General features: G+C 44.1%; 5 protein-coding genes across 6 annotated transcripts; 2 read left to right on the top strand and 3 right to left on the bottom strand.

Annotated features, from left to right (window-relative positions):
* The first annotated feature begins 6,447 nt into the window (after window positions 1–6,447).
* Bccat4 lies at window positions 6,448–8,405 on the top strand. Its single transcript, XM_001551995.2, has one exon. The coding sequence runs from the start codon at window positions 6,536–6,538 to the stop codon at window positions 8,225–8,227; it is 1,692 nt and encodes a 563-aa protein (XP_001552045.1). The 5' UTR covers window positions 6,448–6,535; the 3' UTR covers window positions 8,228–8,405.
* Window positions 8,406–8,710: 305 nt separating this feature from the next.
* Window positions 8,711–11,162, bottom strand: BCIN_05g00720 (hypothetical protein). Its single transcript, XM_024692804.1, has 2 exons — window positions 10,855–11,162; window positions 8,711–10,794 (listed from the first exon to the last, which is right to left on the bottom strand). Exons 1-2 carry the CDS (start codon window positions 11,082–11,084, stop codon window positions 9,030–9,032), a joined length of 1,995 nt encoding a protein of 664 aa, XP_024548586.1. The 5' UTR covers window positions 11,085–11,162; the 3' UTR covers window positions 8,711–9,029.
* A 17-nt stretch (window positions 11,163–11,179) lies between these two features.
* Bclsm5 lies at window positions 11,180–12,078 on the top strand. Its single transcript, XM_024692803.1, has 6 exons — window positions 11,180–11,276; window positions 11,457–11,522; window positions 11,575–11,631; window positions 11,684–11,750; window positions 11,804–11,870; window positions 11,937–12,078. The coding sequence occupies exons 2-6, from the start codon at window positions 11,498–11,500 to the stop codon at window positions 11,973–11,975; spliced, it is 255 nt and encodes an 84-aa protein (XP_024548585.1). The 5' UTR covers window positions 11,180–11,276; window positions 11,457–11,497; the 3' UTR covers window positions 11,976–12,078.
* A 10-nt stretch (window positions 12,079–12,088) lies between these two features.
* BCIN_05g00700 (hypothetical protein) lies at window positions 12,089–15,138 on the bottom strand. Its single transcript, XM_024692802.1, has one exon. The coding sequence runs from the start codon at window positions 14,836–14,838 to the stop codon at window positions 12,307–12,309; it is 2,532 nt and encodes an 843-aa protein (XP_024548584.1). The 5' UTR covers window positions 14,839–15,138; the 3' UTR covers window positions 12,089–12,306.
* A 1,555-nt stretch (window positions 15,139–16,693) lies between these two features.
* Window positions 16,694–22,196, bottom strand: BCIN_05g00690 (hypothetical protein). Of its 2 annotated transcripts, XM_024692801.1 has the most exons (3): window positions 20,793–22,196; window positions 20,693–20,738; window positions 16,694–20,608 (listed from the first exon to the last, which is right to left on the bottom strand). In XM_024692801.1, the coding sequence occupies exons 1-3, from the start codon at window positions 21,972–21,974 to the stop codon at window positions 18,636–18,638; spliced, it is 3,201 nt and encodes a 1,066-aa protein (XP_024548583.1). In that variant the 5' UTR covers window positions 21,975–22,196; the 3' UTR covers window positions 16,694–18,635. The 2 variants fall into 2 exon arrangements, with proteins under 2 accessions (XP_024548583.1, XP_001552041.2); XM_001551991.2 differs by having other exon boundaries at window positions 16,694–20,738.
* Window positions 22,197–22,481: the final 285 nt, after the last annotated feature.

The raw sequence follows: 22,481 nt of genomic DNA, 5'->3' as shown, positions 1-22,481 counted from the left end.
CACTCAGCACTATCACTAACCAACCAATAATTTAATTATCATGCTTTGGTTCAAACACTCAAAAGTAGAATGTTCGTCCCCCAACACACGATAGATCATTTATTTCAGAAGTATTCCTATAGCCACCTCAGTTAACTCCTAGAAACAATAAAATGAATTGCATAAATAAGTAGATCCAGAAATAGCTTTTATCAAAAAGGTGGGACTGTATATTAGTAGCAGCATACTGGAATTGGGCTGGGTATCTCAGGCTCTTGGGAGAATCTTCACCAACAGTCATATTCGATGAATCACTCCATTTCCCTGGGTTAAAATATAGTACTCCCCAAGGAGGATAATTGAAATGATTTTTAAGCTGATACTAATTATGTAGAATGAAATTTTATGAAACATAATTCTACAATCCTGCCATAGATATTGTGATCAAGATCTCCTATGAATCACACTGCACGCTATCACAGCAATTCATAAGATGATAACGAACATAATGCAAAATCCGAGAGTCATTGGTTCTGAACGCGATTTGCTGCTGAACAGCCTTCCAAGTGACGCTTTCACTCCAACTCCAGATTTGGGCAAACAATCTTGCTTTTTCAGAACTAAATTTACCTCTTCATTTCTTCTTTTCACTAGGGCTTGAAATGAGTTCATGCAGCTCCAGTGCTAGATTATTGCGTACAAAAGGCATGATATCCACATAATAGCAAAGCTACTCGTACTGGATTTCAGCCAGAACATGGCTAGATAGAGCCATCCAGCGTAGCTCCCAAATACCCACGTAATATCATAACAAACTCTATGGGGTCGCACAGAGTGAAGGTCGTTACATATCCAAGGGATCGTTGTGTTTAAATCAGCGTGTCTGAGATCGAAGGAACCAATATGAGTCATTCCAGCTAATGGTGTCTTTGATATATCCTCATTTGAATATGGTCTCTTTATTTGATTTGCATCCGAATATGATGCCAGAGTCACTATTATATCTTGATGTAACTTGACAATCAAGGAAAGTTGTGATGATTATTCTGATGGGGTGGATGATACATACTATAGCCATCATTACCAGGGGAAAAATAAATGTGACTGCAGTACATATAGGATATATCATTCAAACTACGGAAGACAAATAAATTTAGGATCCCAACTATACCCAATTCTACTGTTTCTTTTGCACTTCTCGCACATCTTCCCTTCGAAGTCTCATGACGCGACTTCTTCGATCTCTGATGCTGGCCTTAATGTTCCGTCCCATGAATTTCGTCGGATGTTTTCCCATGGACTTTCGAGATTCTGCCTTCGTGTAGTCCCATACTTCATGGGAGAAGAGTTGTGTCTTGGTTTGTCGTCATACTGCTCGTATTTTTCCGATGGAAATCGGGGATCCAAGGTCATGTTCATATTTGATTTTGAAATGCGAAGTTGAAGTACAGGTGAGCCTCGTATCTTTGATACTATGTTGGAGCGATTCTCAGCTCTTGATTTTGGAAAGGAAGTAAAATGAAAGGAAGTAAAAGCGCAATGTGATGATACGGATCCCACAAAGCAGATTTTAGCGAAAAATTGCCTAGCGAGTTTTTCAATCACTAGCGAGGTGACGGAGCCAAGATCATCAATACCAAGGCACGCTGTCCTCTCAACGTCATTAAAATCGTAATGGTTGGACGAAAAAACGATTTAAAAAAATCAGTAGAAGTCTCTTGGGGAGCTTAATCAAGGAAACAAAATGGGTAAAATGTGTGTTTTTTATAAGTATTGTGTGCTTCCTGTTCAACTCTAAGTCTGCCGTCTGACGTCCCGTAGAGTTTGCGTCCAAGTAAATGCATTGATTGAGTTTTAAAATGATTTATACTTATAGGTTGACATTCAGACTTCAATCCATACTTTGAATATAGAATGAATGCGGTATTGCTGTCGCTACGAGATTAGGAAGGTCACAATCAGGTGAGAGGGGGCAACGGCATTAATCTCAATATTGTGGATTCCCCGAGTTAGAAGAAATAATCATAGATATTTACACATGGATTAAATAAAAAGAAGACTCAATTATATGGGTGAGAAGCTGGTTGTTCGTGTTAAAGTTGAAGATTCATGAATTTTATCTCGAATTCCTGGATAGACAGAATAATAGACGATGTCAATTATATGATTTCAAGATTAATCTTTATTAAATACTTACCACAATTTGTTTATGCAGTCAATAGATTGATGATTAAAGTAAAAAATTCCATAGTAAATGTTCTTCCCCACATTACTCAACAACACATTTGGGACACCAGAATCGCCCTTTCCCCCATGCAACATTCTCGCTTAAAATAGTCGCCCAAATTCTTTCCCCCCAATAACAAAACGCCAATATGGTATTGAAAGTCTAGGAATCTGTCGTAAAACTGTTAGTTAGAGATGGATTGTTACATTGATTTTGAGAACTATCCTTTGGAAGTTTGCGATTACCGTAGGTAGATTGTCATCATAGCCATTTCGAACTTCTGTCAGTTCAATACTGTATTCATGCGAAGCATTTTTTGTACTAATTGAAGGTCAGTTACTTGTGCGAAAAATAAAATTGAACCCTTATAATTGATCAATGAATATCAAGGCACTTGTGCGCAAAAACACATTCTGCGTGCCAACAACCTCGAAGGCCATGATGTAATCTCTCAGAATATATCTAAATAATGGAAATGAATTAGCAGTTGTTCTTGCTCCATTTGAAAAGAAGAATCTTGAAATTGGATGTGGTTGTGGTTTTTACGGTCTCCCCACCGCGGCCTCTCGCTCCTGCCATTTCAAAATCAAATCGTGAATAAATTTCAAACTAGTCAATTGCACCTTCACTTGAGGAAACTACGATCACGAAAAGTCGAACGAGCGAGATAACAGATACTTTCGCACCCTCCCCCCCACTTGGTTTTTCTCTCAACAGCTTTTCACTTTCTCTTCTTCTTCTTCTTCTTCTTTTTCATACTCATGACACCAATTTCCCAATACTCATCGTCAAAAAACATCCAACATCCACCACTCTTTTTCATTCTTCCTTCATCAATTCTTTATCATTGAATAAAACCTATTCAAAATGGCTCAGATTATTCGTGACACATCGTCTACTTCTTCATCATAGCTCATTGAAATACGGTCTTCCCCACAAAACTGTCTTAGAACTCTGACCTTGAGGTTAGAGTTCTCGAAGACCTCCTCGAAAAAAAGGATCAAAAGGTCCCGCACACTTTCAACTGGGACAAACATAATTGAGGTACGTTGATTTCCGTTATTGATGCCGTCTTAAACTTGAGACTTCAATCCTCAATGTGTTCCCAGGCACATCCCCAAGAATACCACAAATAAACCCCAGTGGGGAAAAGCACATTGATTACGGACCTCATACGACAAACTACCCACGAGATTTCAGTTCTCGGAGGGCTCCCAGTAGGTCCAAGAATACCACAAATAAACCCCAGTGGGGAAAAGCACATCTATCCTTCTTACGGACCTCATACGACAAACTACCCACGAGATTTCAGTTCTCGGAGGGCTCCCAGTAGATCCAAGAATACCACAAATAAACCCCAGTGGGGAAAAGCACATCTATCCTTCTTACGGACCTCAAAAAATCACTCACGAAACTACCCACGAGATTTCAGTTCTCGGAGGGTTCCCAGTAGATCCAAGAATAAATCGCCTCGGGCAACTTAGGGCCAGACTTCCCCATGTCTGTGTCCGAAAGTTAGAGCCATCGGGATTGGACCCGGTGGTTTGTGTCTGAAGGCTACATTTTAAACAAATTTTTTATGCTCCATTCCCCCTTTCACATACTTCATGATGCCAACAGTAACCTCTTGAGAGTTCTAGTAATATGACGCCCACGAAACCCTACCCACGAGATTCCAGTTCTCGCAGGAATCTTCATCGTTCAAAGTATGGACGGCGGTCCACGCTTGAGATTTCAATTCTCATTGCGCTCGTTTTCAGATAATCCAAGAACAAACATCTCACTCAGGAAACTTAAGTCTTGAATCAATACACCATGTTAGTGCTCATAAGTGAACGTGTTCGCGACTAATTGGAACTGATCTGCGAAGGTACACTTCTCGAAACTTCAATCCGACGATGGCTAACAGAGCTCAGGTAAATCATCATTGCTCCGCAAAATCTACAGTTAAACTGTGTGATAGTGTCAACTCTTCGGAATTCCAAAGAACATAGAGAAGTAAGTTGGTCCTCCCTTGCCTTCTGCCGTCTCAGGATGCATCACAAATTTGTGATTGTGCCATAACCGTTTTCTTTTTGGTCCGTTCGACTTAAAATGTGAGCGCACAACAGCTAATAGTTGGTGAAAGACAGCTGCTTAATATCGGTCCTCGCAATGTGCATTGACAGGGCAAAAACCTAGTGCCATATCCTGCTGAATTGTATCTCATCCACCAGTGCTTCTCAGATGTGCATAACACCAAATGTATGGTAAGACTGTTTCACCCTCTCTTTCAATTGCTGCGAAACTAAATATTGTGGTGGCAGAAACTTTTCAACCTTTGTATCCGACCGATTCACATGCTTAGTGCAAATCCTATTTCCCCATCGTTGGTGAGACTCCCATTTTTTGCCACTGGCGGCTTTTTCGACAGCAAAGGAAACCCGTTGGAGGACTTAACGGAGGCAACAAGGGAAACAAAACAATTGCAGAAATTTCTGGAAAGAACAGGAATGGTGTGGGGAAAGATTTCAACTCGGGTCGGATGGGAAAAGATGCAGACATGACCAACTCAAATGTACTTACATGCTCCAAATTTATCTCTTCTTGATATTACAAAATAAGACCAATACCACATTTAATAAAAACGAAAGTGATACAAAAAGATAAGAAAGAAAAAGGTTCCTCATGTAGGAAAAATTACCAGTAGCTTGACACCATTTTGGTCACTTTATTAGTAAATTCACTCTAAGTTCGTGCCAAAATACCCTAAACGTGATTAGTAGAACTAAAGTGAAACTAAATACACTTACAACCCAGAGTATTGTGGAATTCACCATGAAAAGGACAATTGTGAAATATCATGACACATATATAAGATGCTACTGTTACAATAGGAATAGGCACCAATTAGTGTTCCCATTAAGTTTTGGTGTGGAGTAAAGAACAGATATATTGAGCAATAAAAATTAAGAATCACAACTGGTAGATAACAAGTATACCAAAAGCACGCAAGAGGGAAATACATTTGATATCGAAAGAATGTGAGATCAAGTCTTATTCCATATATTCATTGGCATTGACAGAACGCGTTATTGGTTATGAGATCTTATATACTCATAATTGTGTCTAGTGAACTCTGAGAGGGAAATATGCAATGCATGCACCTAGGTCAGAGGCAGCAAATGGGTTGCTCTTCAGCTTGTGTAGGCGATGCAGCTTGGATGTACAATTGTGCACTACTGCCTCTAAGAGATTCATATGACAGATGTAGTGGTTGACTATGGCCCTTCGACGTCGTTCTTCTGACATCGCAGATATATCATATATTGCGAGTTGTGAAGTGCTTGGTCAAGTATTGGTACTGGATAGGAATTACTAACTAGAGAAGATTTCGTAACTAGGCTAGTCTTCCATTCTCAGTTATATTCAGTAGATTGTGACCAAGGTGGCCAGTAGACGATTCGATGAATATGAAGAAAAAGGATGAAGAGAGCTCGTTTATTTGTGGAGATCATGTTCGCAACCGAAGAGAACCGAAGTCCGTAATGGTGACTAAGCATCTAAAATCAATCAGATCATGTGTTTAAACTTACTTTAACCTTTCCCCACCAGATCTACAAGAATCTGGGGAAGGTTCGCCACCACATCTGAATTTGAATTTTATCTCCGATGGAATTTTGAAAACCTAATCCATTTGCCATTCTCACAGCCGGCATGCCGGTAGTGCATCATCGTGTCGTACTCGTATTCTTTTGCTATGTGCACCTATGAAAGCTGCATGGTGTCACGTGGGCGTTAATCTCGATTAATTGTTATGAAATCGCCACATCGGAAACGTGTTGTGGATGGGAATTATGATTGCGGCCTCGAAGGAAGAATGAACTAGTTTCAGAGTAAATCGCCCAGTTATGGCTCCAGTTTACACGAACGCGAAGTATCTCCTGTGTACATCCCGAATTTGTGCTTGAAAGAAGACAATGTGTTCATGTTTGGAAATCAAAAGGTTCTCGATCCTTAGCACGCTTAGTATCACGGTAGTAACTCATTACTAGCGGATAATGCCTCCGCATTCCATGAATCGAAAGCAAGCGTCATGCTTAATATCAATTCCAATTGAGTTGTTCAGCCAATCAAAGCGCTTTTATTGAACATCCCGCATTCATGAAGTCATGAAGTCATGAAGTCATTGATTTAGTGTATGAGGCAAAATGCCGAGAATGTATGGTACATATATGGCAGGACCTATCCATTGAATCTATGAATTAGATCTTCACTATTATTACACTAAAATCTGTAAATATTGCTTGATCTCAGCTATTTTCAACTTAATATTCACAACAATTCATCATGTCCTCTCGTAAGACCTCCGGCGACCAGTATCGCAACTATCAGGATGATAGAGATGCAAAGTCTCAAGATGTCGTTTACACAACCGCCAATGGCGTACCAATGCCACATCCATATGAGACACAACGCGTAGGCGAGAGCGGACCATTACTCCTCCAAGACTTCCATTTGATCGACCTCCTTTCACATTTCGACCGCGAGAGAATCCCAGAGCGTGTTGTGCATGCTAAGGGTGGTGGAGCTCACGGCGTATACAAAACTACAAATGGGTTGGATGACTTGTGTCTAGCAGACATGTTTCAAGAAGGCAAGGAGTGCCCGATCACTGTCAGATTTTCCACTGTCGGCGGTGAATCAGGTTCGCACGACTGTGCTCGTGACCCTCGAGGATTCTCTGTCAAGTTTAAGACCGATGAAGGAAATTGGGACTTGGTTGCCAACAACACACCAGTTTTCTTCTTGAGAGATCCAGCCAAGTTCCCTCATTTTATTCACACCCAGAAGCGTGATCCTTCAACCCATCTCACTCATGCCGACGATTCAACAATGTTCTGGGACTACCTTTCCCAGAACCCGGAATCAGTTCACCAAGTCATGATTCTTATGGGTGATCGTGGTATTCCAGATGGATGGCGTCATATGCATGGATATTTTGGACATACCATTAAGCTTGTCAACAAGGCTGGCGAATGGGTGTACTGTCAATTTCACATGATCTCTCAGCAAGGAACTAAGTTTTTCACTCAGGAAGAGTCTGCTGAGAAGTCACCAGATTACGCTCAAAAGGATCTTTATGAGGCGATTGAGAAGGGTGATTTCCCAAAGTGGAGTCTAGAAGTTCAAACCATGACAGCCAAGGAGGCCGAGGACTTATGGGAGAAAGAAAAGATCAACGTCTTCGATCTCACCCACGTCTGGCCACACAAGCAATTTCCACTCCGCAAGGTTGGAGAGCTCACTCTAAACGAGAACGCAGTAAATTATTTTGCCGAAATCGAACAAGTGGCTTACAATCCCGCTCACTTGGTACCAGGACTCGAACCCTCCGCGGATCCAGTCCTTCAATCGCGTCTCTTCTCCTACCCAGATGCCCATCGTCACCGTGTAGGTGTAAATTACCAACAACTCCCTGTTAACGCCCCCCGCACCAGTTACCGCATGGGGAATTTCCAGCGCGACGGCAGCATGGCTTTTTACAACCAGGGATCTCGTCCTAACTATATTTCCTCCATCGAGCCCATCCGCTTCAAAGAACGCACAGTCGATACTGATAAGCTCCACGGCCACTTCACCGGTAATGCCGTTACTTTTCTCTCCGAAATCCGCGAGGAAGATTTCAAAGCTCCACGAGCCCTATGGGAGAAAGTCTTCGATGACGGGGCCAAAGACCGCTTTATCAGTAACATTTCCGGACACATGGCGAATTGCAAGAAGGAAGAGGCGATTAAACGTCAAATCGCTATCTTCCGCGAAGTTTCCGAGGATCTAGCTAGTCGTCTCGAGAAGGCGACGGGCATCAAGGGATATCCAGGTATTGCGGATTTGAATTTTAGTGGCACTCACAATGGTATGGCGAAGGATGAGAAGAACCGAACGGCGAATATGATGAAGGGGGTTAGTTTGAGTCATAATGAGAGTAATGGGGCTCCGATGAAGGGTAGTCATGCTGTTACTAACGGATCTAAATTATAAAATGGGGATATGAGGGATATAGTATTGTGTGCTGTTAGTTATGTGTATGTATATATCAGAAAGTTAGGAACTAGTACACGGTTGTAATTCTGTTACTTTAATTTCTACTTTTAAAATCAAAGCTTGAAAGAGACAAAATTCAAGCAAGTAATGAAGGCGTCGAAAGAAAATAAGGATAAGTTCATAAAATGTGCTACGTGACGTCTTGATAAGTATATTTCAACACGATACAATATCCAGGATATTAATATCTACCTTTAAATCCATATCCGCAATACGCATCGATATCTCAAACTATCGTTATGTCATGGATACGAATGATAATTTCTTGGTTTGAGCTGATTTGATAAATATAACACAGCGATCTTAACCCTTCGCATCATATTCTCTTATACGATGGATGTTCCATACCAAAAAAAAGAGGAAAAAAATACTTGACAGATGAAAGTGTTTCAACATTTTCAAATGGCTTGAAGTAGATTTTGAGGGCGATTTTATGGAGATCCTGATATCAAATAAGATATTCATTCATCAATTCAGTATTGCAAGTGTATCAAAGATGAGTGGGAATATTTCATATTTCTTTCCCTGCTCAACGCACAGAATTTAAAGTGCAAAAGTTATCACATCCAATATATCCCCAACCTCAAGGTTTCCAAGGATTCCAACAGGTCATAGAATATCTATTACGCAATGACTGCCCCCAGTAACCATAGTAGTGTATCATATCATGTACCCTTTCCATCCTTTCTCAAACCCAAACCAAGAACTCCAATTCAGAACGCCTTCTCGTGATGAATTTCTAATCATCGCAAACATCTGGTGTATCAACCGCCTCCACCAATCCTCTAAAATTCTCCCATGCCGTGTTTTTTGACAACCCTCCTAAAAGATCCCTCAATCTATGCTTTTCATAAGGTAGTTTATCTGTAGAGATCACCATCAATATACGCTTTATTATAACCCTATTATCCCGGTTGTTACATATGCTTGCAATCTCTGGAATGGAAATATGGGCGTTATGGTACCAAATGAAGTAGGGCACGAGTTGCAATCGTGAAACTTTCGATTCTGTATTAGTTTCCAGATAGAAGGTTGTCAATACGTCCGCTGCTAGGAGAACGGGAGAATCTTCGCAATCGTTAGAGTCGGGGGCGGGTTCAATCCTTCGTATTTTTACTGATTGCTCGGAACTGGTGACTTTTCTCACGAGATCCTTAGAGTCGGAGACGTGGCGTATTCTTCGTATTTCGATTGGCGATTCGGAACTGGTAATTTTTCTCACGAGATCGTTGATCTCTATTTCACTTCCTGCTTCGGTTGCAGCTTCGATCGGAGATCCAATGGTAACTTTGGGCTCTTCGAGCGAAAAATCTGGTTCAAGTGGTAGGGGATCTTGCATGACCTGGCGACGAGTTTGTTTTCGTTTTATTGGAGTTTGTATAGGAAGGTGTGATAGGGGGATGGGTTCGTTTTGGTCGGCATGAGATGGTCGTGGAGGCGCTGGATTTAGAGCTTGGCGCTTGGTCTCCAGTACATCATAGAGGTGGTAACCCGCATACGAATCTGATGCTGCGTATGAAATTTGTTGTATTGATAGTCCTCTACTCCAATCACTAGCTCTAACATCCCCGCCCTTGAATAATGGTAGATGTAGATGCTCTTCCACTTGCTTTGCTAGCGAAACTAATCTCTTATTGATCAGATCGTATTCCTGGGAAAGGGTATATTTAACCAATCGGTGAAGATGGCTAAGCTCAAATATAGAGACTGAATCAATATTAAGATGTGTCCTAAGACGTGTACAATCTGCGCTGATTGCAACGCCTACTTTAGTGACTTCTGGATCCTCCATGATTTTCTTCAAAGTCGGAGCCACGAGTTCCGAGGCGTTGACTTGTGGAAACAATGCAATGTGAAAGAGGCCAATTCTCTCTTCTGTTGCGAGTTGAATCAAAGAGACGTTCTTCTTTGGCCCATGATGTGCGCGTGCCTCCGCCTTCCATTCGATGTCGAATCCTAGAACCTTTTTGCCCAAGAAATGTTGTCGCAACGTTTGTTCCGTAGTTTGCAGACTTCGGCAATAATGTACTTTAACTTTCTTCGGAATCCCATCCTTCTCTGGCCCACGATACAAAGTATGTGACCAGTAGGATTCTGGTGTCTCTGGTTCGGCGTTTTTCGCCTTTTTAAACAGTTCGTCCGTCATTTGGTATGTGGACTCGGAAATCGGAAGTTCTTTCTTAGCAGGATCTTCCAGAATCTCATCTGCTATCTCTTGTCCGTCCGCTACCTCTTGAACATCTGCTGCTGTCCCAGGCTCCAAGCTTTCTTCCTCAGCCATGGTCGCCACCTTCTGAGTTGTCGAGCTTTCAACGTGCGCGTTTGCTAAAACATAACTGTCTTCGACGTATGAATGATACTCTAGATTCTGCTCATTCTCTGCCACAGAAACCGTACTCAAGTGTCTCGGTGACCCTGGCGCAGAAACATCTTTGAAGATGATGCCATGACTTGGCTGCCATGTCCTTGAGGAATTGGACGAGATTGATCGACTCACCACGGGACTGCGAAATATATATCAGCTTCAAGAATACATAAATGAAAGTACATAGTTCCAAACATACCTCGCTCTCTTCCCACTCATGCCTGCAATTGCTGAACCCATTGCTTCTACAGAAGCCAAATTTGATTTTCCAATAAAGGAAGCTATATTCTTCATAATGGGACGCCGAAGTGATTTGCGCACCGTATATGCTCCATGATTACCGGGGAGCATGACACGAGCATTTGTATAGAGAATTGTGGTCCTACGAAGGGTGGAGGACTGGGCAGATGCACACCAATCGTTGACCATAGAGGTCGATGATAGGAAGCCGTACGATGTTGATGCCTGAGGCTTGAAGATGAATTTGTCTGTCAGTTGGCGAATCACGAGGTTTATGCGATTTTGAGACGAACAGGAAAGAAACAAACAACGAACCCATTACCCGTTAAATAATACGAGCTCTGCGATCCGGTTTCTCATATCTTCCTGTGGTGTTGAATTGTGAGTCAAATCTTTCTATCCTGCGCTGTCAATCTCACGTGCTCCTACCTTGATTGGTGCCCCCTCCATATGGAATCACAGTCAAAACCAGACCCGAGCAGTCACCAAGATTTGCTATATATTGAATCTCTTACCACACAGTCATTTTGATTACATACAACAAACTAACTTTCTTGCAAGGCAAGCATTCCAATCGGTATACCTCAAATCAGTCATCCAGAATGGCCAGCCAACTTCTCCCCCTTGGTCAGTCATTCTATCTGCCCGCAAACACACGCACAAACTAACACATCACTAGAACTTATCGACAAATGTGTTGGTTCCAAAATCTGGGTCGTAATGAAAGGTGACAAAGGTACTACCTATATCATCAGCTCTTCAAGAAATCCCCACTCACACACCACCAGAATTCACCGGCACACTCACCGGTTTTGATGACTATGTCAATATGGTTTTAGAAGACGTCATCGAGTTGTATGTATTCTCTTCCTCTCTGAATCTTCTAAATCTTTACTAAGTCTCCATAGTGACCACCAATCTGGAAGCCAAACAAAACTTCCTAAGATTTTACTGAACGGTAATGGTATTGCTATGGTACGTATCTTTCCATGTCTTGATTTACGCACCATGGGAAAGATTCAAGAGCTAACAATAGGGTAGTTGGTACCGGGTGGAGAAGGACCAATTGGAGGATCATGAACGTAATGTGCATTGTTAACGAGTATCAAAAGTTAAGGAAATGATCATCTTATAGAGAGGAATGCCAAAGTTTTGCAATCCCATTACCCCCTCCTTGGTGTCATGATTTCATCTCAAATTGAATTGCAATCTTTTAGACTAAGGTCCAGAGTATCTCAAGTGAGACGTCTTAATCACCTGTGATGAACACAACATCCGGTTTCCTAACATAAAAATCCACAAGTGGGATATTCAAATCATTGTCTTTTCAACGTACACAGAAACGTTCAAAAAAGTATCGGCGATCCATTATTCATACACGTACATACATTATCTACCACCTTATCCAAGCTCAAGTTTTCGGTTTCCTTTCCTCCAATCTCGGTGTTTCAGGTCTCCCATCCTCCTTCAAAATATCGCCCCAAAAATCATAAAAAACGCTGTCCCTCGGCTCCTCCAAATCTCCCTCCCCCTTCCCCCGCTCATCTCCATCTCTTCTCTCCTCCATCCCACTCCCCCTATAATTCTGCGACCACCTCTTAAACATCTCCTCCGTCTTCGCTCCTTCAATCTGCAAACTATGCGTCTGCCACTCCGGAAACCCTATCTCGATATCCCTCGGACTATCTCCCATTCCCCCATACACCAACATCTGACTCTCTTGTCTGACCGGCGACGGATTAACGATCTGCGGTCTACTCTTCTCAACTTGCAATACATGGATCTTCTTTCTCTCTTCCCCAGGAACATCTTTCGCAGGAACAGGCGGTCGATACTCAACATCATAGTTCGGGGGCGTCGGAGCCAGCATATCGCGCACCCTCGTAATATTTCTCCGATCCTTCAGAGGCGGCGTAGGAGGAATATCATCATCATCAAATTGAAGCGTCGTATCTTCCCACGCTTTCGTGTTGAGGAAATTTTGCTCGCAGGAATGACAGAGACCGCGAGAACTAGTTCGTTCGTCTTTCCGACAAAGCTTGCAGAGATCGTGTAGATGTGTGTTCCAGGAATCTTCGCTCGGTTTGCGATTCTTTGGAACTTCGACCCTGGAAGGAATGGAATTTCGATGAGACTTTTCTGATGCGAGAGCAGGGGAGTGAGAAAGCAAAATCCCACTCTCGTTATTTGTTTCGCCGACACATCCCCAGAAATCATCATCACTATCTTCCTCTCCCTTAGACTTGCCCTTTGACTTCGACTTTGAATTTTTCCTCAATTCGGTACTCTCCCTTCCACTCTTCCTTCCCTCGTAACTCGGATACAATAAATATTCAAACGGACTAGGTAGCTTTCCCTTCGAAGACGGCTTTTTCTCATGGGAATCATGCACAGCATCGCGACTCTGTCCCATATACCCTTTTAATTTCTGAATCGGGCTTGCTCTCCCCTCTACATTTTTGCCCTTTCCTTTACCTCTACTATTCTTACTGTTTTTACTACCTCGACTTGAATTCGAGCTCGGAGTCGAGTGATGTAGCACATCCGCGTGTTTAGGTATTTCAGAACTGGGTGGGACTACTCTTTCCAATTTGCCATTCCACATCGCCGCTCTCATCGCTTCTAACTGTTCCATACTCGTTACCTCTTCCGTGCTATCCCGATGCATTTCCTGGCGTCTCTTTTCATCACCAACCATCTCATCGTCTTTACTAATTGTCTGCGAACGGGAACTAGCCGGCGTAGTCGCAGGACTCTGATCTCTCTCTTCAAGCTTTCCCTTCCTTCTCAATCTCTGTCCCGGCGCAGCCTTATGCTTTCCCGTCGTCAATCCCGCTCCTGTCCCCCTCGAGCTCTCCACAACATTCCCACTATCCGTCGTCCCCGTCGTCCCCGTCGTCCCTGTCGCACTCCCCCCACTACTCCACTGCACATCTGAAAACCTCACACCATCCCTTTGACTAGTATTTCCCGTCCCATTCTCATAAGTATATCCCTCCGGAGGCGGAATCGGACTCGGAATCGAAATCGGCGAATGATTTGCATTTCCGCGCGAAAAAGCCGCATGCGGCGATTCGCCACGACTATGCGGAGGACTAGGACTATGCCCAGCATACCCCACACCCTTCCCAAAATCTCTCTCCAATCCCCGTCGCTGTTTCATATAACTCTCCGGATCCAACTGCGTCATTCCCCCCTGCTTCTCTCCCATTCCATTCCTCCTCCCTGCATCTTCTCTCGGCACAAATTTCGGCGGACTCCCATTCCGCAGCTCCCTCTCATTTTTCCCCGCCACCCCGTTCAAACTCGACGAACTAGGCGGACTATTGGCCCCCACATACCCCTTGCCAAAATCCCTCTCCAGCCCCCGTTGCTGTTTCATATAACTCTCGAAATCCAACCCGGCCCTCCCCTTCTTCCCTCCACACTCCCCCAAACTCACTCCCACCTCCTCTCTCGGCTTCAAATAACTCGCTCGCTTCTTCCCCTTCGCATGCTTATATCGCGTTTCCAAGCCCCTCTCATAACTCTGACTTCCTCTCTCCCCCACCAGTCTCTCCTCCCCTTTGGACGAAAAACTCCCGCGCACGCTCCCACTGTGATATTTCCCAACCTGTGTCGGAACAGTCGATGGATGCATCTCCCCAGGCGGATACCGTATACTGGTCCCCTGTCTCGATCGCGAAAGCCGCCGACTCACCGGCCGTGTCCGATTGCGAAAGGAGGTTTTCAAATACCGTTTTAGTCGGCGAGTAGTATGTACCAAGGAGTTACTGGGAGGCCGAGATGGAGACGCAAGAGGAGCGTCGAAGGGTGGAGGTGTACGGGTATCGAATCGGAATGCGGTGGGTGTGGTTATGAATTGGGGACTGTGAGATAGGGGAGCAGCTGGACTAGTCGCTCCGCCCCGTACCGCGTTATAGGTTGTATGTGTAATTTTCATGGTTGGCAATGCTTTGGTTACTTTCTCTGCCGAGATTCAGATTTGAGATCTCTTTCTTTTCGAGAATCTTGCGAGTAGATTTTAAGTAGACGATAATAATGGCTTTGGTTGCTATTTCTTCCTTTCTTTGATTATGCCTAATTCAGAATGAGGTCGTCTATAAGAGACAGAACCCTCTTCTCAAATCCCTACTTCTCTCTCGCTAAAAGCCGCGAAAATATATGAATTTGCTAGTTGATGTTCAACTCAGTATGAATAATAATAACAAAAATCCTATCCAAAAGCGTGTTTGCTAGAATCTCTCGAGAGAGAGAAAAGAGAAAACTCTAGAAGATCCACACACACGTTTAACTATTAATCTTTTTTTACACCTTCTCACCTCTACACACGATGGTGACTAAGTCTTCTTTATTCCATCTCTTCACAATTCTTGCCGTTTTCCATTTTCTTTATGCGGATATCGAATAGAGGGTTTCGCCACGCAGGTAGCACCTTTGACTTGACTTATTTATAATCTTCCTGATGTATTTCTATCCCCGTTTCTATTTGTTCTATCCATCTCCTCGAATCTATTCTCCCTTTTTCTTCTTTTCCTTTTTCTTTCTCTTCTTGCTTGTATTGATTCTTCTAAATCAGATGAGGCTTCTTTATCCCCCTTCCTCACCCCATTCACCAACATCCCAATATATATATATCCTCATTCTTTATCATCGGAGGAGCACGCACACTCCGTCACCCCATTCCCACACTAAACTAGAATTGTAATTCTTTGTCGAGATAAAAAAAAAAAAAAGTGATGTCCGCACGAGGAACGCTCGAGGTACTTTTCGAGAAAAGAAAGAACAAAGATGAGATCTGCAGAGTCCCATAACCGACGGGTTTAAAATACGTCAGAACAAAGAATCGCTAGAATCATTATTTACGAACCCCCCTCCCCCCCCTTTCCGGATTGTCAACCCACTGAGGATCCCCGATCGTGGACTCGCTTTTGGGGAAACTGAAAGATGTTCATGTGCCGCCGCTGCCGGAGAATGTGACATGCGGAATGTGAAATGTGGAGAGCAAGTAGTGATTGTACGTTTGCGGTCATCCGTCCTCAGGGCATGATGATTTTCAAGGACCAATACCATCAAGGGGCGTAAAGAACTCGAAAACTTCACAGCCGATAGAAGTAGCAGTAGTAAGCCCGCAGCAGCTCCATCCCATCTATAGCTAATGCCACGCTGAGAATGCGGTACCTCTGTCCATCTATATAGACAAAGCAGGCAGTAGGACAAAAACCTATGAAGCCTACTTCCCTCGACTGTCTTCCAAGTCATCTATGCTTAGTTGTTAATCTCCACCGTACCCAGCACCCACAGTCCATGGAACCAAAACCAGGCCAATTCAAATCTCAAAACGCAACACCATAAATTCTCCCAGGCCACGCATTTTTCGACTAAGTAACATTAACGAAATGGCCATAGACGCCGTTGAAAGTATCACAGACAGAGCCAACTATTCCCCCCTCCAATTCAAGCATCCACACCCACCCAAACCCATCCATCACATCCCGTATCTGTCATAACGTACTATAAAGCAAAATACAAATAAAAATAGGATTCCAAGGTACCCTTACCCTCAATACTTAATATCAACACAAACTCCCTCCCCCATTCACGAATAGTACCTCCTTATCTTCACACAAACTCACTCTACTACACAGCATTCATAATGCATATTAACATCACAACCCCGAAAGAAAGGATGATGACCTCAACCGTCATCTCAACTCCACCACAAAACAAAATCCCAACAAATCGAATCACCACGAATTCACATCACACGCAAAGACACAAACATCAAGTTCTTTTTTTGAATTTTGAATTTTTTTACTTATTCATTGTATCCTATACAAAGTACTCTTTACGCCTCCTGTAGGCCAATCACTCCCTTTTGTATTCCTTAAAATTCCATCCATCTTTACTTTCCGTGTGAAATCTGTAAAGACAGCAAGTACAAATCATTGTCGTCTACTCATGGTATCTCTCTAGATAACTTGCTTGTAATGCGAAAGAAGACAACGCTTAATGCACCAACCATGCTCCATGCTTAGAATTCCATGCAATCCCATATTTCATGCTCCATACCATGCCCAATGCCCATACCGAGAAAGACAAACTCCATCGCAATGCCATGCCAAAGTGAACCGAAAAAACAAATGCCGATACAGCATGTACGTAACCCTTTGAAACGTAGAGAATCCATGGTCCACTGCGTCCAGCGAACCAGAGACCTCCCCGTATAAAATCAACTATCCTGCCAATATCAACTCCAGAACAAACGCAGTAACAGGACTACATGCAAGCTCATTCCCCTCATCTCCATCCACCATCTACTACATGTAGGTAACACTCTGACCTTGGGCTCCCCAAGCCTTTTGTGACATCCGACCAAAGAAAAATTCGCTAAAAGACAATAAATCAGACCTATCATGGGGGGACGTCCCCATGATGGAACGCAACCGTGGGGGGACGTCCCCACAGTGAAGACCAAAGGAAAATTCGCTAAAAGAAAATAAATCAGACCTATCATGGGGGGACGTCCCCATGATGGAACGCAACCGTGGGGGGACGTCCCCACAGTGAAGATAACAAATCAAACGCGACCGTGGGGGGACGTCCCCACGGTAAAGACGAAAAATCAAATGCAACCGTGGGGGGACGTCCCCACAGTGAAGACAAAATAAAAACAAGTGCACGAAAGGCACTGCTATCGACTATCTTTTGAAACTCCTCTCCTCTCGTTCATCCATGCACAGTCACTTCAATAATCCATTCTTGTAATCAACAAACTCCAATGCCATAAACCATTCTTATAACCAACAGCCACCGCTGTCATCCATCCATCCATCCATATAATAAGCAGTGCAGTCGCTGCCAAATAGTCCTGATACGTAGCTTCCACAGCGACAAAAGCGAAATAATGAAAAGCCGGACAGGCAGCAGCAATTAGGTGAGGATCTCACCATCCTGACTTAATTCTAGGAGATCCCATCCTAGAGAAATCAATGTCTGTCATTCTCATTCTTTCGATGAACTTCGCCATGTGTATGTGGGTGCTGATATTAATGCTGATATGTTCAATCTCGTAAACATCAACTGTAAGAAATTTGAAGAACGCTAGATAGGTTGCAACAATATGGGTAGGAAGGAGCCACCTCCCAAACCCAGCTTTAAGCAATCGACTCCGTGGTATTTCGAAAATCCCGTTGTAAATATGTACGTGATGTAAAATTAATGTGCTGATGAGATAATTCATCTTGCTGACAGTGTCTAAAGAGACGAAATATGTTGTGTAGAAAACGCCCATTGCCGAGTATGCATCTCACTCATCTGACATGTGTAAAGGTTGTATTTTTGAGCGAAAAAGAAGGGTATCGATCGTATCGTATCGTATCGTATCGTATCGTGAAAAAGAAAAGCTTCGATCATATCCCGAAGCGCCCGCCATCGTTAACTATCCCATTAAGAACTCAAACAGTAGAAGATCAATCATGAAAAGGTATCGTAACCCCCCATCACCACGCACCCAATATCATAACCCAGATAAATCAAGCAAGAATGTAACCAGTCTTGAACCAAATCAAAAAGATCAAGGCGACTCGCATGCCTGATGGATTTGAACCATCAAGGGAGAGCCTCGCAACCAAAGTAGGAGCGTTTTCAATTAATGATTAAGGTAAGGCTCAATTTGAAAGTTGAGCGTCGTGAGAGACAGACACTCAACGTGAAGACTGGATCATGTTCCGCTAGAATTTACCATAATTTGATGGGGCGTTCAGCAACTGGACTTTCTGGAAGCTCGTCCCAGTACTTGGGTTGGGGTCGCGATGGGTCTTGGATTCCATTATGCATAGATCCAAACAATCTGGGGTCAATGCCTTCGAACAATGCTGCAACTGCTTGCTCTACCGGACCTTGTTGAAGATCATCATGTTCATGCCAAATGTGATCAGGCATGGGTGTAATAGGGATGTAACCTTCACCCAGACGCTCCTGAACACGCGCCATGACCAGAGGGTCTGCGTTCCAGCCAATGGATGCAGCGGTGAAATCAAGGTTGAACATGGGCTTAGAGTCTTTTGCAGCCTTCAAACCCTTCTCCTGATCACTCTGGACGGGGCTCATGGTGGAAACATGTCTAAGACCACTGGCCTTTGTGGGTAAGTACTTGTTGGCCTTTTTCATAGCGTGTTGTACAGCCTCAGAGACTGGAGCTGGGGTGTTCTCAACAGTACCGGGAAGTTTGGCATTAACAGGCTTAGGTTTTGGTGGAGGAGTTTGAGTCCATCGCTTTGCCTCCAGAGTTCTGCCTGCTTTCATTTCAACGGCATCCTGGTACTGAGCTCTCTCTTCCTGATCTGCCCATTGGCTGAAAACGTTGCGTTTCTCACCAGTAGTAGTAGGTACCTTGATAGCAATTCCGTATTGATCACGAGGGTTGAGAAGAGGAAGCCCTTCCTTGATATTCGCAATGTGAGTCGCGGTAAGCTTTTTACCTGGAACTTGGAACATGTTATAAGGACTTCTTGGATAAAAGAGCACTCTCTTTTGGCGCTCATCAGTGACATAGGTATAGTCATTTTCGCTCTCGTCTGGGATGTTTTCATCTCCCATAGCACGTAAATTAGCCTGCTCGAGAAGCTGAGCTGAGTTGAGTGGATTTTGGACACCTGCTCCCTTGTAGATATCTTGCTTTGGGAAAGCGTCGATATCGCGATAATGATCTTGCCAGGAAGAATCATCAGCATCACCAAGTTGGCCCAATTCAAATTGTTTGTCAGTGGAACCCTCTCGAATGTAAAGACCATTTGGGCATCGAACCCATCTAGGGCCGTAATCTGAATCAGGGCCAGACTCTAAGAAGTCGTTCCAGCGCTGGGTACGGGCTTTTGGTGTACCGTTGGCATCACGCTTCTCGCCTGCTGGAACATGTGTGAATGTAGAAGTTTCTTCCTCAACTGCATCAGCAACAGCGGCCTTTTTAGCCTGAGATTCTCTTTGAGCTGCTCGTGCGGTCTTGTGAATATCCCGGTTGGCTACGATCAAAGGACCTCTATTCTGGTGCTTTGCGGCGTATTCATCCTGGGCTCTATGGATCTCCTTGATTTCGGCTGCGGTGAGAAGACCATTCTTGGAGCTTGGTGATCTTCCAATATCCTTGTGTCGTGGGCGGCGTTCGGTTTGGAAACCACCAAGGCGACCATTAACATTGACATTGTTTCGGGTGTTGCGCTTGCGATCTGAGTGAGACATACGCTTGAGTGGAACTGCCGAAGGAGTGGTCGGAGGCTGGCTGAAAATGAATGGAGGTGGAACGAGCTTGTTGCAAGGAAGCGGAGCTGGAGCAGCATCAGATTGTTTGCGGAACGGGCTGGTAAGCATCGTGGCAACAGTAGAGAGAGGGTTCCACCAGGAGCTTCGAGGGCTTTCAGTTGGCACAGGAGTAATTTGTGCTTCAGGTGTCTTTGGTTCCTCGACGACGGGTGCTTCATCCTCATCAGACATAACCGTATCGTCATCACTTCCGTAACCCGGAACAACAAATCCTGAGCGATTGGGTGTTATGGGTTGCAGAGGACGAGATGGTTTTTGAGCAACTATTTGTCTCTTGCCATTCTGCGAAGCTTGTTGAGCATCGAAGCCATTAAGGAACGCGGTAACTTGTTCGATAGATGGCATAGCCTTTGACTTATCTTTGTGATTAGTGAAGACTTTGTTTATAGCTACTAAATAAGGATCCGTTAATTTGTGTCCATCCCGAGGAGACTGACGTCTTGGATTGGGAGCATCGGATTTGGAAAGAGTCTCACTGGAAGAAGCCACAGCGGTCGTCTTCTTGCGCTCGTTATGAGCCATCTTCAGTATGTCAGTATCATTGCACAAGTTGGTGAGTGGACTCTTGTAACATACATCATTGGTGCCTTGAGCAACGTCCTTGGTAACCTCCTTTGTAGCCTCTTTGGCAACCTCCTTACCAACTTCTTTTCCTTTAGTTGGTGAAACAAGTCGTTCCGGATGATATCTTTGCATCATCATTAAACGCAATCTTTCGGTCTTTCCCATGCCGGGTGTAATCTTGATAGATGACGTCGAAATTGTTCGAGCAATGGGCCGAGTGATAGGAGGAATTGCACGAGGCTTTGAGGGAGAAGGGCCAGTTTCAGTGATAGATGAAGCTGGCTTTTTGGCTTCGGTTTGAGGGACCGGTCGGATATCTGGAGAGGGAAGTGTGAGTTTAGAGGTTGGGTGACTAATGGTAGATGGACCAGCTTGGGGTTCATCTTCTTCAGAAGAGATTATTTCTTGTTGATTTTGGGGGGTACGTGGAGAAGGCACGGCGGCTTGTTTTGGTGTAGAGTTCAATCGAGGTTGGAAAGGCGATACGGTTGTCTCGGCTGCTTCATCTGAGCTGCTATCGTTGAGGACAACTGGATCTTGCTTGCGGCCACGAGTCTTGGTCGCAGATTTCTTGGGGGTTGCCTTTGCGCGAGTGCGAGGACGACCTTGGGGTTTCTTTTCCGGTGTGGGTTCTGGCTCAGTCGACTTCTCATTCTCAACATCGGCATCCTCGGTGCCTTGGCTTTCCTGTCTACGTGTCCGCTTGCTGACCCTCTGCTCATCATCTTCTGCGTCTTCCTTTGCGACGCCGACACTTTGGTGGGTAGAAGGCTCTGATACTCGAGATCTCTTTTTGTTGGATCCGAGGTGAGCAATGCGATGTGCATCTTGCTCTTGATCAATAACGTCGTTGTCCGAAGACGCGTCATTTGATGTGGTATTGTTCTTGGGTGGAGAGGTGGAGCGGGAGTCCAATCGTGACTCGACTGGTGTAGGTGAAGGTGAGTGCGAATCTGGAGAGTTTGTTCTGGAAATATTTGTAGGGGGTGATGAAGCCTTTTGCGACTCCGTATTATCGTGGCCTTCGGCGGCAGATGTGATGAATGGATCGATGGACTCGGACTCGATTGAACGTTCGACGGGCTCAGCCTTGATTTTCTTTCCCTTGCCGCGTGTAGGCTTTGGAATATCATCGAGTGATTTGAAACCGCCTGGACTGGCACCAGCTGCGCGTGTGCGGCGAGCTCCAACCATCTTGAAAGTTGTCAAGTGATGGCGCGACTCGCGATTATGTGAAGGTGACGAAGTGCGACAATGCGAATTGAATTTATTTATCAACTTGAGATAATCGGAGTGATCGAGGAACGGTATGCGGATCAAAATTCTTTGAATGTATTGAGCGTAAGATGAATTTTGAAGTTGTATGTGGTGGTCTGAAAAGTTGATGGATGGGAACAAGTGGTCGGGAAGAAGCGCGAATAGGTGTAAAAAGATTCAGGAAGTGCTTACTAGGTCAGGCTAGCTTTGAAAAATCCAGTTTATTGTGCTAAAATTAGCTGCAATGATCGTTTGGCGGACCGTGCACTGTCAATCTCACGTGATGATTAGGGCTGCCATTGTTGAATGGTTGGATGCGATCGGGGTATTCTTCAAGATTCCATCAATGAGATCTATCAATTGATTGTTTTATATCTTCACATCCCCCTCGCTGTCGTAACAATGCAAACAAGAGAATGCTATACGGCCACCACTACCAGGACC

The sequence above is a fragment of the Botrytis cinerea genome, chromosome 5 (genome assembly GCF_000143535.2).
Source record: "Botrytis cinerea B05.10 chromosome 5, complete sequence".
In the NCBI taxonomy this organism is placed as follows: Eukaryota; Fungi; Ascomycota; class Leotiomycetes; order Helotiales; family Sclerotiniaceae; genus Botrytis; species Botrytis cinerea.
This window is presented reverse-complemented; position numbering and strand designations above follow the sequence as displayed.

Bases quoted from the DNA above. Each gene is read 5' to 3' on its own strand.
- Bclsm5 (XM_024692803.1), top strand. From the start codon at position 11,498: ATGGCCAGCCAACTTCTCCCCCTTG. The intron at 11,523-11,574 runs GTCAGTCATTCT...ACACATCACTAG, and splicing joins CAGCCAACTTCTCCCCCTTG to AACTTATCGACAAATGTGTT. The intron at 11,751-11,803 runs GTATGTATTCTC...AAGTCTCCATAG, and splicing joins TTAGAAGACGTCATCGAGTT to TGACCACCAATCTGGAAGCC.
- BCIN_05g00720 (XM_024692804.1), bottom strand. From the start codon at position 11,084: ATGGTCAACGATTGGTGTGCATCTGCCCAGTCCTCCACCCTTCGTAGG. The intron at 10,795-10,854 runs GTATGTTTGGAA...TATATTTCGCAG, and splicing joins ATGAGTGGGAAGAGAGCGAG to TCCCGTGGTGAGTCGATCAA.
- BCIN_05g00700 (XM_024692802.1), bottom strand. From the start codon at position 14,838: ATGAAAATTACACATACAACCTATAACGCGGTACGGGGCGGAGCGACT.
- Bccat4 (XM_001551995.2), top strand. From the start codon at position 6,536: ATGTCCTCTCGTAAGACCTCCGGCGACCAGTATCGCAACTATCAGGAT.
- BCIN_05g00690 (XM_001551991.2), bottom strand. From the start codon at position 21,974: ATGGTTGGAGCTCGCCGCACACGCGCAGCTGGTGCCAGTCCAGGCGGT. The intron at 20,739-20,792 runs GTATGTTACAAG...GACATACTGAAG, and splicing joins TTGCTCAAGGCACCAATGAT to ATGGCTCATAACGAGCGCAA.